The sequence below is a fragment of the Andrena cerasifolii genome, chromosome 3 (genome assembly GCF_050908995.1).
Source record: "Andrena cerasifolii isolate SP2316 chromosome 3, iyAndCera1_principal, whole genome shotgun sequence".
In the NCBI taxonomy this organism is placed as follows: Eukaryota; Metazoa; Arthropoda; class Insecta; order Hymenoptera; family Andrenidae; genus Andrena; species Andrena cerasifolii.
In genome coordinates this window covers 20,551,789-20,565,596 of record NC_135120.1, presented here as the reverse complement: position 1 = coordinate 20,565,596, position 13,808 = coordinate 20,551,789, and the positions used below count along the sequence as shown (strand labels likewise).

At 46.0% G+C, this 13,808-nt stretch overlaps 4 protein-coding genes across 4 annotated transcripts in view; 3 read left to right on the top strand and 1 right to left on the bottom strand.

The window, feature by feature from the left end:
* LOC143366756 (uncharacterized) overlaps window positions 1-7,371 on the top strand; it is a 59,817-nt gene extending 52,446 nt beyond the window's left edge. Inside the window, exon 2 of the mRNA XM_076808110.1 lies at window positions 6,421-7,371. Within this exon, the coding sequence (XP_076664225.1) occupies window positions 6,450-7,238 (789 nt within the window). The 5' untranslated portion in view covers window positions 6,421-6,449 and the 3' untranslated portion in view covers window positions 7,239-7,371. The remainder of the gene's footprint in view (window positions 1-6,420) is intronic.
* The window catches only part of LOC143366758 (trypsin-1-like), a 356,002-nt gene that overhangs the window by 28,432 nt on the left and 313,762 nt on the right, over window positions 1-13,808 (top strand). The gene's annotated exons all lie outside the window — the stretch shown is intronic.
* On the bottom strand, window positions 118-852 carry LOC143367291 (uncharacterized). The gene has a single exon (XM_076808929.1). It carries the CDS (start codon window positions 850-852, stop codon window positions 118-120), a length of 735 nt encoding a protein of 244 aa, XP_076665044.1.
* LOC143367290 (uncharacterized) lies at window positions 2,432-3,202 on the top strand. Its single transcript, XM_076808928.1, has one exon. It carries the CDS (start codon window positions 2,432-2,434, stop codon window positions 3,200-3,202), a length of 771 nt encoding a protein of 256 aa, XP_076665043.1.

The following is a 13,808-nucleotide window of genomic DNA, read 5'->3' as shown; positions in this document are numbered from 1 at the left end:
GAAGGAAACGTTTATTCCGCTGAACCAAAGTAGCTCTCAAAACACATTTATTTCGATGAAATACAAAGACCAACGTAACACGATGCTCAACAAACATAACAATCAAGGAGAACACCCCTAATGTCCCTTCTTAAATCCCCACGACTTATGATCGTCGTGTCCTCCTTTCTTGCCATGTTTAGAATGATGATGATGATGCTCGTCGTGCCCACCATCGCTCTTATGCCCCTTATGATCGTGATGATGATGGCCCTTCTCAAAGTGTCCCTTCTTCCCGTAATGATCCTCATGGTCTCCATGATCATGGTGGCCCTTCTTGAAGTGGCCGCCCTTCTTGTGCCCATGCTCGTGGTGATGGCCACCGTGATCCTCGTGGTGTCCAGAATCGTGGTGCTCGTCGAAGAACTCGTTGTCCTTCTTAAACTCGTCCAGCTTATGGACCTCGTGGTGTCCCTTGGTATTGTGCCCTTTACCATAGTGTCCCTCTTCGTGGAACTTGTGCCCCTTCTCCCCTTTCTCGCCCTTGTGGTGCTCGGAATAGTAACCGTCATCGTGGCGGTGGCTCTTCTTGTGTCCCTCGTCCTCATCATAGTGGCCCTTGTGTTCGTCCTTATCGTGGTGGCCCTTATCTCCTTTCTCGTGGTGGTGCGAGGACTTGTAGCCCTTATCGCCGTGGTCACCGTGCTTGTGATGATGATCGGAATGGTGTTCGTCGCCGCCACCTTCCTCGTGATGATGGTGGGACGCGGCAGCCATCATATCGCCGTGCCCTTTGCCGATCTCTCGAGCAAGGATCGTGCATTGGCAGACGATGTAAGCGAACAGGAGGAGAGCCACGTGGCGGGGCTTCATGGTGACGTCGGTCTGCTCGACGGGATTCGATCGGTGCTACCGAGCCGTTCGACTCCGTCGCTGTGTTCGGTATGATTAATCCGGTCACCACGCTCGGATTATATATCGAACGCGGGATAATCGATATTAAGGAAGCAACGGCTCTTTCCTGGCCGGCTCCTTAGCGCGACTAACAGTTGCGAAAGTGACGTCTCCTTAACCCGCTTCAGGCCCGCAATTCCGTCGATTTCAGCCGGTACCGACGCTGTCAATCGAGACCGTTATGCAATGCGATCGAAATCGGCCGGCTCTCTTGCTGAAACCTGGCGAACAATGTTCCGTTTCTTCTTGGTTTTTGCGTTATTGTGCGTGATTACGCAACCCGACCGATTTCGATTCGTGACACGGTGCGGAGATTTTCGATTGCGGTTCGGTAACCGATTTTAACTTTATTCGTAATACCAACGGAGGGCGCTCTATTTAAATGTATATTCCACCGAGCCTTATCCGCTACACGCGTTCAAATATTCCATTTTGTTGATATTACGGTCCGTATTTGTTATCGAATTTACCATGCAACTATAACCGTATTATCGGCGCAGACGCAAATATTCTTTTAAAACACAAAAGTGGAATCCGATTCGATAACGTTGCAGCGTTCTGTTTGCTGTCGAGCGCGCGGAGCTGCTTCAGCGCGCCTCGCGGATCCGAAGCGTCGATTGACGGATGATCATCGGCCCAAGTGTGATGCGGGAGAAAATCGATAGCGTCGTATTTATCGACACGATTACACTTTCATCGTCCAGCGACCGCAAAACAAATCGAACGCCCGCGTGCCCCTTTTATGGAGTTTCCCGACACGGTTGGCCTCCTCCTGTAACGTCCAGCGTAACCATGGCGCACGCAATTATGTTATATTCTCGTTAAGAGTGATTTAATTCGATCGTGAAATGCTTTCATATTCGGAGCTGCAGCTGGCAGAATCTCGTCGGGGATTATAGAAATCCTCGATAAAAATTGGGCAACGTTACGATTGTAATTAAGAAGGAAAGCGAGAAACTATCGCGCGGTTACGCAAAGAAATCCCGTGAACGGTGAAAACACTGTTTCCACGGTGCAGGCTCTCGTTTGTTTTGTAATAGGCGTCACACCGTACTCCGCCGGATACAAATTGATTGGCTTTTTACACTGCCGTCGAGTTTAGCGATGCTTGATTTGCCTCTGTACTTTCCACGGCCCTTGTAAATAACGGGAATTTGATTTAAAGTTAAATGCTCGTGAGAAGGAAGACAGCCCTTAATACCTACAACTGCCTGGAAAGAAAGGGCTGTGTCTCTGGCACAGGTATTTTTAATTGCGATGACCGTTTAAGGTACAAGGGTGAGTCTCTATTCCACCTGGAGCAGCGAGCTCTATCGCCGCGATATGGGCCAGAGGACAGTGACGTTTACGAAATAAGGATCTCGTGTTCTAGGAGCGAGCAGCCGCGAAGGAACGAAAGCGATTACGTATAAAACGCCAGTATGACGGCTGGTATATAAGGTTTGCGTTATAGCGACGTGATCAGTCGATAGCACTGGTCGCTCCCCAAAGTACCAGCATGGCGAGAAATTTGTGGCTCTGCCTCGGCCTGGCCGTGGTGTGCGCGTCCCTCTCCCTGTCCACAGCGAGGGAGCTGAGGAACAGAAGGGACCTTAAGATGGCCGCTAGTCATCATGGTCACCACCACGAAGAGGGTGGCGGCCACGACCATCACGGCCACCACGAGGAGGACCACGGCGAAAAGGGCGACAAGGGTTACAAGAGCCATCATCATCACGATAAGGGTGATCACGGCCACTATGGTAAAGACCACGACGAAGGCCATCACGAGGAACACGGTGGGCACAAGAAGGGCCACCATGACGAGCACGAGGAGCACGGGGACCATCACGAGCACGAACACGGACACAAGGGCGACAAGTTCGGGCACAAGAAGGGCCATAAGAAGGGAGAGAAGACCCACGGCTACCACCACAAGTCCCTTAAGGACGAGTACCACAAGGAGCACAAGTTCTACGACGATTACCACAAAGGTGGACACCACGAGAAGCACGGCAATCATCATGGACATCACGAGAGCAAGGATGGACACCATAAGAAGGGCGACCATCATCATTCCGGGCATCACGAGGACCACCATGGAAAGAAGGGCCACTTTGATAAAGGACATTACGATGATGATCATAAGGGGTATTATGGCAAGCATGGCCACGATGAGCACCACTCGAATCACGAGGATTATGGGAAGAAGAGCGAACATCATGGGGGAAAGAAGCATGGGTATTCCAGCGGAGATGGCGGTCATGGTGGCGGACACCACCGTCGTTGATGGGTCCAGCCGACGCAATAACACTTAATCATATTTGTTGTATTATTTGTTTTTTATTTCGTCGTTGATTAATTTTAGACACTGCGATTGAAATTTTGTCATGACGTTTTTGTTTTAATTATTAAAGTGTCTCGAACGACTAAATTTTTGTCACTTCTGTTGTAACCTGCCTCCTTCTCATCTTATTCCTCCCTGTATGTGTACGAGCCTATACTGTAGAGTACTGAAAACGTTAGTCGAATAATAGTAGGATAGTTTAATTTAAAGTACGACTTTGAAAAAGTTACACAATTATTGCGTAAATGCAATTATTTTGTAACCCACCGAAAAACAGCACTTACAAAAATTACGAACCATAAAGATTTTTTTATTATTTACATTTATACACTTAGGCCTATTAAATTATATGCCCTTAAAACTAGTACTCCCATGAAAAATTGTAATTATACAATTTTTAAAGTAGTATTTTAGAAATAACCTTTTCATATAAGAATCAATTTTCGTTACATAAAATACTTATGAATCCCATAATATCCTGCAATGATTTTCATTCCTATTTTACGTTGAACTGTTTTTATTCTATAAATGCAATTATTAATTGCTAATAGTTACTAATCTTGTAATTATATGCATTTTTTTAAACACAATGCATTTATTTTGTCGAATTCAAAAATTTATTTTTATGGTTTTGGCCATAAAATCTCAACATTTCCCCACTGTGCGGCGTTAGGGTTTAGGTTACGTTGTAGGCGACGGGGCAAGAACACCCTTCTCGTCCAGAACGTTCCGGCAATTCTGGACGTGACACAATCCTATCAATTTCATGCGTGCATTTTTCACTCCGTTGATATTATTACTAGCAGAAGCTAAATTATAACAGGTGCTAAAATTTGGAAATTTAGAAACATTGGTGGGAATATGAATTCTCTCACTATGGACGTATTTAAACAGGATTAAATGTTTCAGGCTGTTAAATGTAATTCTGGCAAAATAATTATTAGACGGTGAAACTTTATTAAACTGTTGAAATATAAAAGGAGTGAAACTTCGAAATTAGAGACGTGTAAATTATTCAGTCACAAGTTCATAATTCATATTTAATTTGTATTTTTCTTAAATCTTCCGACAAGTATCCATTATGGGCCATTATTCATTAATAACGTGGTAGAGAAGCTTCACTGAGCTATAACGAATAGATGTAAATATTAAGGCAAAATTCAAGAAATATTGGAAACAGTAAAGTGGCAATTAGATCCACTACGACTGTCTTACATCTTATTCCGTAAATCGCTCAGAATTTCTACTGGGTCTTTTGCATTATCACTGAAATATATTCTAATTTCACATTTAACTGAAAATAAGCAATCAAACATTTGCATCTTATGCTGAGCTTGCTCCTAGAAAGTCCCTTATAAATTGCTTATTGTAAGCAAAACCTCAGTGGATCACCCTTGTGCTTAACATAGAGGATTCTTAAAATAGACTAACTTAAGAATCAGCTGTAGTTAGAACAAAATCAACTAAGTAGCCACACAGATCTACCAAAATTTTGTCCTCGCCATATCGTTTCGTCACCCCATCAATTCTATTTTGCCCCAACTTGCACATGCACGCTACTTTTCAAACAGGATTTCCAAGTTTTCTAAACAGAAATTGTCATATAGAAGTAAGAATCATACTTGACACGTTTCACAGGGAAAAAACTGTTCTCTAACAGTCAGCTGATTTTGTCCAGATTATTGTAGCCTCTGAGTAGTCGAAGCGTAAACGTCACTTTCCTCAATTTCCCACGCTATTCTTCTCCTCTTCAGCCGCTTACCGAATGCTAAACTGCAAAGAACCCATGACGAAATGCCAAAACCTCGACTACGTTGCACAAGCAAAATTATATAATTTTTCAGCAGCAAAAGGGGTGGTTGAAAAACGTACGAATCCGCGATATCGCGTTAAATCCCGTAACACGTAGCAAATTTATTCTCCGCCGCGGTGCCGGACGGAAATCGAACCGTGCACACTCCCCCTTCGCAGACGTTCCCAAAGCATTAGCAACGTTTTGCACGTTTTTCCTAACGGTGACTGGCGGTGTATAGAGGTGCCACAGGTGAAAGACATATAAAAGTTAGATCTTCGCATATCCGCACCATATTGGCCGGAGCAGCCATAACGTTTATTGTAACATCGAGCACTCGAGGAGTCACTACCCCGAACGGACGTCCATGAAACACGGCGAATGTTTCTAAGTATTTCACAGGTATATACGTATAACGGCAGTGTATTTATCTGTCCCGAAATATTTTAAACAGAACTCTCCGCTTGCACGAGTACGTATTTAAAAGCTGTTACAGTGCATATTGTACCGAGGTCCATTTACTGGAGAACCGAAGCAGTTGCACTCAACTGACAGTATTATAATCGGGGACCTGGAACGAAATATTTTTCTATTTCGTTTCGGTTCAGCTCGGGTAATAATAATAATTTCGTTTCGGCTAATATCGTTCCAGCTGAAAAACATTTCTTTTCCATTGGAACGAAAAAGAAAATTTTGTTCCGAACCAGTTATTTCAAATTTATAGAAAAACTAATATATACTTATTTTTAACAATTCTATTGCACGTGGTAGTTATATTATAAAATATTATCCATTATAATTATATATTATATATATTGTCTATTATAGAAAAATAAAGAGCTTTGAGGCTTAAACCCGAAAGCCTCGAGCAATATAAACTATATGAAAAAAAATACATTATACAAAATAGAAATCCGAAATCACAGAATGTATTTGTTCATATTCAGGCACAAGTAGATTCGTGATGAAAATAAAGGGTGCGCTAAATTTAAATTTTTTAACATAAAGTGTGCATCGAAAACAAAATAACGTTTCTAACCAGAGTTTTTCTTTCGATTATATCGTTTTCACTCCTGCAATAGAATTAAGAATTTCGTTTCGTTTCTGTTTCTGTTCCGGAAAAATATTTCGTTCTTTGCGTTTATCCTTTCAGTTTCCGTTCCGTTCCAGGTCCCTGATTATAATATGCCTGTGCCCCTTTAATTGCATCGAGCACTGTACACTACAATTTCCAAATATTGCAAGTTCGGCATGTATTCCCTTAAAGACTGTATCTGTGTTCCCCAAAAAATTGCAACTCCAAAAAGAAGCAGCTTGGAGTATAAAGTAACGATCCACGAATCGATACGTACATGTTTCCAATTCACAGGCCAGTAGCACCCAACTCTGGATACACTGATGCGCGTTCTTGGAGGTAGGAAGCTGGCTAGCGGGGAATTAAAGAAAACCGATATGTTTGCTGTACGTGGAGCTCTGCCAGTCATGGTACTTCTAGCCGTTTTGGCGTCGGCCAGCATTGCGACAAGCATAAATCACGACCTGGAAACGGCCGCCACCTCTCATTCCCATCGTCACGAGGACGGCGGCGGTGGCGATCGTCACGCTGGTCACGAAGATAAACATGGGGATCGTGAGGATAGGGGTTACAAAAGCTACCTCGAAGCCGAAGAAATTAGCAGGGGCCACCACGACGCGGAGAATGACCACGGACAGTACGCCGAGGATGGCGGCGAAAAGAAACATCATCGTCACGACGACGGCTACTACGAGGAGCACGACGAAGGCGAGGGTAGCGAAAACGGTGGAAGCTTCCAGGACAAGGTTCGCTACGGGAAAGGGCACAGTACGCAGGGTCATCACGAAGTGAAGAGACTGGACGAGTTCGACAAGCACAACGATTTCCACGACGAGGACTACGATTCTGGTTTCGAGGAGCACGATGGCGGGCATCACTCTGATCATGGGTACCGCAAGGCTGGATCTTATAAAGGAGGGCATCATGACCACGATGAACATCGCGGTGACTATGCGAAGGCTGGCCATTACGAGAAGGGCTACCATCGTAACGATCACAACGGACACAGAACCGATGACAGTCACGAAGGTCACTATCGCAACGATCATCGTCATGGCAAGGAAGCTGATTCTGGTGATGGCAGGAAATGGGGGTACAAGAAGGGTCATTAGTTGTATTTGGCCACCGCGAGTATTTATCGAGATCTTTATTTTGTTCCCCGATTGAAAATTTATATATGTTTCGAGGTCGGTTTTGTACTCCTGACTCTGTGCTTACTTCTGGATGGGTTCTGTTGTTAATAAAATGACAGTTGAACGAATGAAGTTTCGTGTGCTATTAAATATTTCGAGGGAAATGAAACGATATTTATTATCGAACCGGAGCCTTAATGCATTCATGTTCTTCGACGTCGTTCGATTAATATTATTCGATGAAATGAAATTATTCGATAATCAGGCTTCGCGTTGTACGTTTCTTGCCATTATGCGGCGCGTAGAGCATTAATGTTGAGAACGGTTTTTCATACGCGTTAAATTCCATACGGAAAGCGACTAAAAACCGGGTTATTTACCTACCGCAGATTTCTGCGCTTGTTAATACATCGTCGTGTCTGATTCGTTTATCAAATAGCGTTATTGATCACTCCGATGAATGGACCGTCATCCTTCATACCTTTCACTTCCACGAAATCATTAATCCTCAGTTTACCAAATTTAGAGGAATATTCCGCCTACATCATTTATCAGTGAAATATATTTTGCACATTGAAGAAGCGGAGCAGACTAAAGTGTGTACAGTAACTAAATATTCATAAATTCTGTCCAATTTTGATGAACATGGCCTCATTGGGCGAGACACGTGGAGAATTCTTTTGCTCCTCCGTAAAGCTTCGAGGATGCGAGGAAGGCAGTGAAAAAAAGCGACATACGCGCGTCCACATGGGCCGTACTTTAAAATTTCAACGTATCATAATAAATTTGTACGTTTTACCTGACGAGAGAGCCGAGCGCATACGCGCCTGCTTCTCTTGACTCCTTTGAAACGCATAGCTCTGTGCACACACATCCTGCTCTCGTGCAAACATCCCTATACAGGTCGTTTCAAAACTATGCACAAACGTAATTGGGTACTAGAAGTTCTTCAGCGAAGTTCCTTTTAGAGAAGTGCTCGTTTCAGACCTCGTGACACAATCTAGTAATCGCACACAGAAGCATTTTAGCTAGTACCATAAGCTTTACTTAATAACCACGAATGGAATCCTTTACAAACCTCGTCCCTCTTTACTTATTCTGGCAAGAGGCAAAGTGGAGGAGCGTTCCGCCCACGGGAGCAAATCTACGCGATCTAATTGGGCCAGAAGTTTAAAAACCGTTTGCTAGAAAGCGTTTCCTTCAAAACACACAGTCCCTTTCCAATCTTTTGCCCTCCCTTAACAAACGCGAGAGCCGTGGCCATCGCTCCTCGAACTCCCTATACACACGCGCGCGCTTCTTTCTTTTCCTTATTTTCTTCTCGCGCGCCCAGCATTTTCGCTTTATCACGCCGCGTGCATACAACAAACGCAGGCATTCGCAGCCGCACAGACGGCGGAACGCGGGTGAGCGGCGCGGCCGACGGGGTGGGAACAGTCGCAGGCTTCTACGCTGGTTCGGCGTGGGCGCGGGTTTGATTAACGATTCCGCCCTCTGCAAATGAAATTGCCGTGGCCATTTGTGGGTCCATCCAGACTGGATTCCAGCGCGTCGGACACGGATTAACGGAGCTTTATACGCTTCTTTTAGGTTGCGCGCCCGGGATGGTGCAAACCCGCCGCGATCACGGCTGCCCATTCCCGACCGGAGATTGCGTACAAGCGAGCGGATCTACTTGAAATTCCCTGGCGTGTGACAATTCCGCCGCGTCCCTTCCCCCCCTTCTGCCGTCGTGACCATTGTTCCATTCCGCGATGCAGCTACGTGTGGCTGGCTTAATTAATCTAATTGGAGTGGTCGCGCGACTGGCAAAAGAAACGAAGGACCAGCGCTGCCTCCAGCCCCGCTGCAAGAAGCATACACGTGCACAGCGCCGTGCTGAAAAGGGCCAGGACCATCCAGCTCGCTCCTCCTACACCTTTGAACGATCCGCGCGACAATCTCCTGTCGTCCCGTCGAATTAATGAGAACCCTCGTGGTGACGAGCGATCAGGCCCACGCGGCGACACGTGCAACGAGAAATATTAACCGATCGTCAGGTTTTCCATGGAGAGATTGCCAGTCGTCGCCGGAGGAAGCTTATGGTGACGCGGATGGCCCTTGTCGCGCTTCGTTTATTCCTGGGAAATGTGACGTGTAACGATTTATCGGTCAACAGTGTATATTCCGCGGGGAATGCTTTGCTCCAATTAGCGCTTGAACAGAAATTAGCCTCTCCGAGGCTCTGACGTGGACGCGGGGGTTCCTCACCGCCAGACGCTTCGTGCGATGATGCGCACTAATTGCAATGGGTTTTTTGATTGAGGAATGCAAAATTTATTATTGCTTTATGTAACAAAAACACCTTACACCGTAGCGAATGATCGGATATTGAAATATACTTTTACCTTAAATGATACAGAGATACTGTGTTTTGGGACCAGCTAACTCGCTAACGTTCCGACGGAGAAGAACGCAAGAAGAAGAGGCTGGCAAGAACGGAAACCGCCGCGAGCGGAGCGCGCAGCGCTACCGCGGTGACGTGCGTAACATGTGTCGCGGACCCGCGAAATACGGAACAATGCCTTCCGCGAAATACGGAACAGCGCTGTTCGACTGTCGGGCAAATTTTGGGTGAGGAAAGGAAATCTGTATGGGAACTTTTGGCACGACCTTTTCCACGTTATTGCACGCGTGATCCACCATTGTGGACTCGGCAGTCTTCCTCTCGTTCGCGCAGAAGTGAGGGAGCTTTCTTGCTGGCCCAGCCCGGAAGCGAGGCGAGTGCAGCGGGCTTCTTCGGGTGAATTCGATCGCCTTCGATTAAAGGCTTTCTTTCCCACTTAACCGGCTAGAACGGGTCTGCGCTATTGATCAGCTGCACGTCGGTAATTTATCTTTCCCCCGGACCGACGAAGATGTTGCTGTGTTGCGCGCAATTGCTACATTTAATTTCAGTCGTCCGACATCGTTCGTCTTTTCTTGCTGGGACTCCCACGCTGGAGAACTTGTTCACTGCCGCGTGAGTATAAATCGAATCGATCCCCGCCGAAGAAACGGAGGAAACCCTCTCATTCACTCTGCGATTCCCTTTTTCAACTCTCGCCGCGCTGTTGAGTAGCCCTTGATGGATGCATCCACGGAATTGCCGATTAATCAGACGCGACTGGTTATTCGGACGAGTGGAACGCGTCTGATTTTTCTGATATTGGGACGAATGGATTCCGCCTGATCCGTTAATTAGGATTGCTTCGCCAATTTCTTTGATTTCCCTTTGGAATCTCCCCGTGAGACACTTTGGTCGTGATCGACAAAGCTGTAACGAGGCGGCGTCCTGCGTTAGCGCTAGCCAGACACGCTGAATTAGTAAGCAAACCCAGACCTCTCGCAGCTCTGACTTATTAATTCCCCAGATATCTCGAGAATGCCGTGACTGGATAATTCGCAGGGGGTCGCCGTGAACGTGAGGGCGCTCCACGATAGCCGTAACCGGTTTTGTTTTAATGAAATCGAGTCGCGAACGAAGCTGCTAATAGAGTTTACACCGACACGCAAGTAGAAGGTAACGCGGACTTAGTATGCGAGCCGGGGACAATGGGAAGCGTTTAAATTAAAGGGAACGTGTAAATTTCGGCTGCCGCGGACGAAAAGCCGCGTTGAGAATACGAAAATATAGCATACGGGCCCGTATGCTCCACCCTTGTCGACCTGTCACGGATGGTGTAGCTAAATAAAACTGAAAGTCCAAAGAGATCGCAAGAAAGTCATTAGAATTAGACAAAACGGAGCCTGTTAAGTGAAACTCGTGTCTCTTCGAATGCACAACGGAAGAGGATCTCTCCTACATGTGCTTCGCAAGTGTGGAAACCGATTTTTCCTGGAAACTGCTGGATTCCAGCACTTGGAAGCGCACGGGTGCGACGCTAATAAAATTCTACGGTCACACGTAACTCCGTGCATGGCTATTCGATCAGAGGGTTCCGCAGAGAAATTCCAATCGGGGGTTGGAGAAGAAAAACGTCCCGAGTTCTCTTAGGGGTAATGGAATACCGAGTTCAGCGGTGGGCTCGGGGGCAGCGAAGTTACAAGTCGTCGTACGAAAGGGAATAAATGTTATCGGCGGAAAGCAGTGGGAGTAATAAGAGAATAATCCCGAATTAACTGAGATGCCGTTGATAAAATGTTCACAGGGCAGTGGAATAATAAACGGGCCTCGTAGTTATAGTTACCGCCCGCTGGAAATTGCACGATAAGACCGCGCAAGAAAGCCTTTGACGATATAAGCCCGTCGGATTAAGTGGTCTCGACTGAGCTTACATTGTTTGCGCATTCGCGTATTATTTCGAGTGGCTAGCTAGGTGGACGCGCGTGTCCTGCGATCGCGTAATTAAAAAAGGAAAACATTCGCGTCTCGGCGCCGGGCCGTGGTCGATAATCGCGCGGACGTTGCAAGATCCGGCTGGGACGGGCTTAAATTTTTTATCCAAAGCGGGGACGAAAAGATTGCATTGCCGTGAATTCGATTGCGCTTTCGTCCCAACTAACTTACAGAATGTAATAATAAAGGGGGGCCATTTAATTCCCAGCTAAAGCGATTAATTTACCACATTAAACCCCCGTGCAAATTTCATGGAATTCTCGGCCAGCGGTGTTTAACCCCCCCTGACAGGTCCGAAATAAATTCCGCGGATGCCACGCAGCGCGAATGGTTTTACAATGAAAAACCCATTACAGCGCCGACGTGGAAAAACAATTTCCCCGATGTATGGCGATGGTGTTGCATAAATAGTAAAATTGACCGGATTACACAGCGACAACGAGCCCCCGTTCGATTAAACGCGAACGTGCCCGCGCGGAATTCGCCCCCCCGCTACTTTCCGATTGCTCGTCGAATTTTTGCCGAGCACGTTGCTCCACGCTTCCCATCAGCGCGGACACCTCGCGCAACCAATTTCCAGCGAGTGCAAACGCGGGCACGTGTCCCCGGTGCGTTGCGACCAGCTGCCCGATGTAAATAAAGCTCCCGAAGGTGCGGGGTTATGGGAGTACGAACTGGCGGGCGGATAAATAGAAAGCTGCTCGGACGGCCGTGTAAACAGCCACGCTATTAATATGAACGGCGGATCAAGGGAAATTGATAAACCGAGAGGGTGCAACGAATGCGAGAAAAAGGTGGATGGGGTAGGTTCCTCGGTAAACGTCAAGTTCCCCAATTATTTATTCACGATCCAATACGGTGCAGCGGCTCGTATAGAGAATTATTAATGCTGGACTGTTTACGGAGAAATATTTATTATGGACACGGGCCACGCATGGAAAATAAATTGAAAGAATAACGCATCCTGCCGCGTGCTTTTTATTTACTGTTTATTCTCGCGTGCTTTTACGGTCGTTCGGTTTTCAAGGAGTTCCCGAATGGAGAGCAAACCACGCACTTTTGTGCGCAGGTGTGGTACACCTTTAGCAACCGGGCTATTCTGTTTTTAAGGTTCGAAGTGCTTTGTGCTTGTGTTCCAGCTTCCATTAGTTAGATTATACAAACTTTGTGGACTAAACAGATATGTTTATTAATCTAATATACAAATCCAAGAAGTATCACAATATTATGGGACTGTAATCGGTTACAAGATAGCGTTTATATCACAGAATTACGCGCCGTGTAAATTCATCCCCGAAGTGCACACGATACCCAGGCAACTTTGCCGGTTTGCCACAGTTTAGATTCGCAACGTGATCGGCGCATAGGCCGTGTACCTGAACAAATTACAGACACACAGTTCGAGGCCGGCAAGTGCACAGCTCAGAGTATAATTGAATAATATAATTACAAGCAAGCCATTCGCGAAAATCCGCGGAGCATGTGTTATTTATTCGGAAATTGAGGCGCGTTAACTCGCAATACACGAGTTCCCGTGGAAACGGCGCATTAATATCCGAAAATCAATTGAACCGGTGAACGCGACCGATTAAACTCTATCACTGGCCATATTACTGACTTTCTCGGCGCGTAATTAAAATTATTTATGCATATACATGCCTGTACATGGTACGTGCGTCTGTTACACCGTTTGTTCGCGTTGCACTGAAAATTCGTTCGCTTCGCGACACTTTCAAAGGGCGTTTTATTCGCCACGCGATACTTTCAACATCAAAATGTCTGCAAACCTTAAACGGGTGCGCGCGTATACGAAATTCAGTTTAAAGCAATGTTTTTGAGATTAATTCGTGGTAGAGACTGGAATCACAGTAACAGAAGTCTGAAGCTAAGTGACTCGGTGGAAGCAACAGATATCCATTGAAAAATACAAAACAGTCGCGACGCTCTCTTTGATTAATGGGAACGTCACGAGGCAAATATGGGCAGAGGGGAAACTTATATATCCAGCACCGCAAGAAAGGCGAAAAGAGAGCAAAAGGGCGACGTCGTATCGCTTTTTTCCATGCAACTACGCTGTCTATTTACATAATGTATTTACACAATGCCGGGGAAAAATACATACATCGCGCCGCGATACATTATTCCGCCGTCACTTCGGAAAAACTTAAGACCGACAGCCGTGAAATATTTGA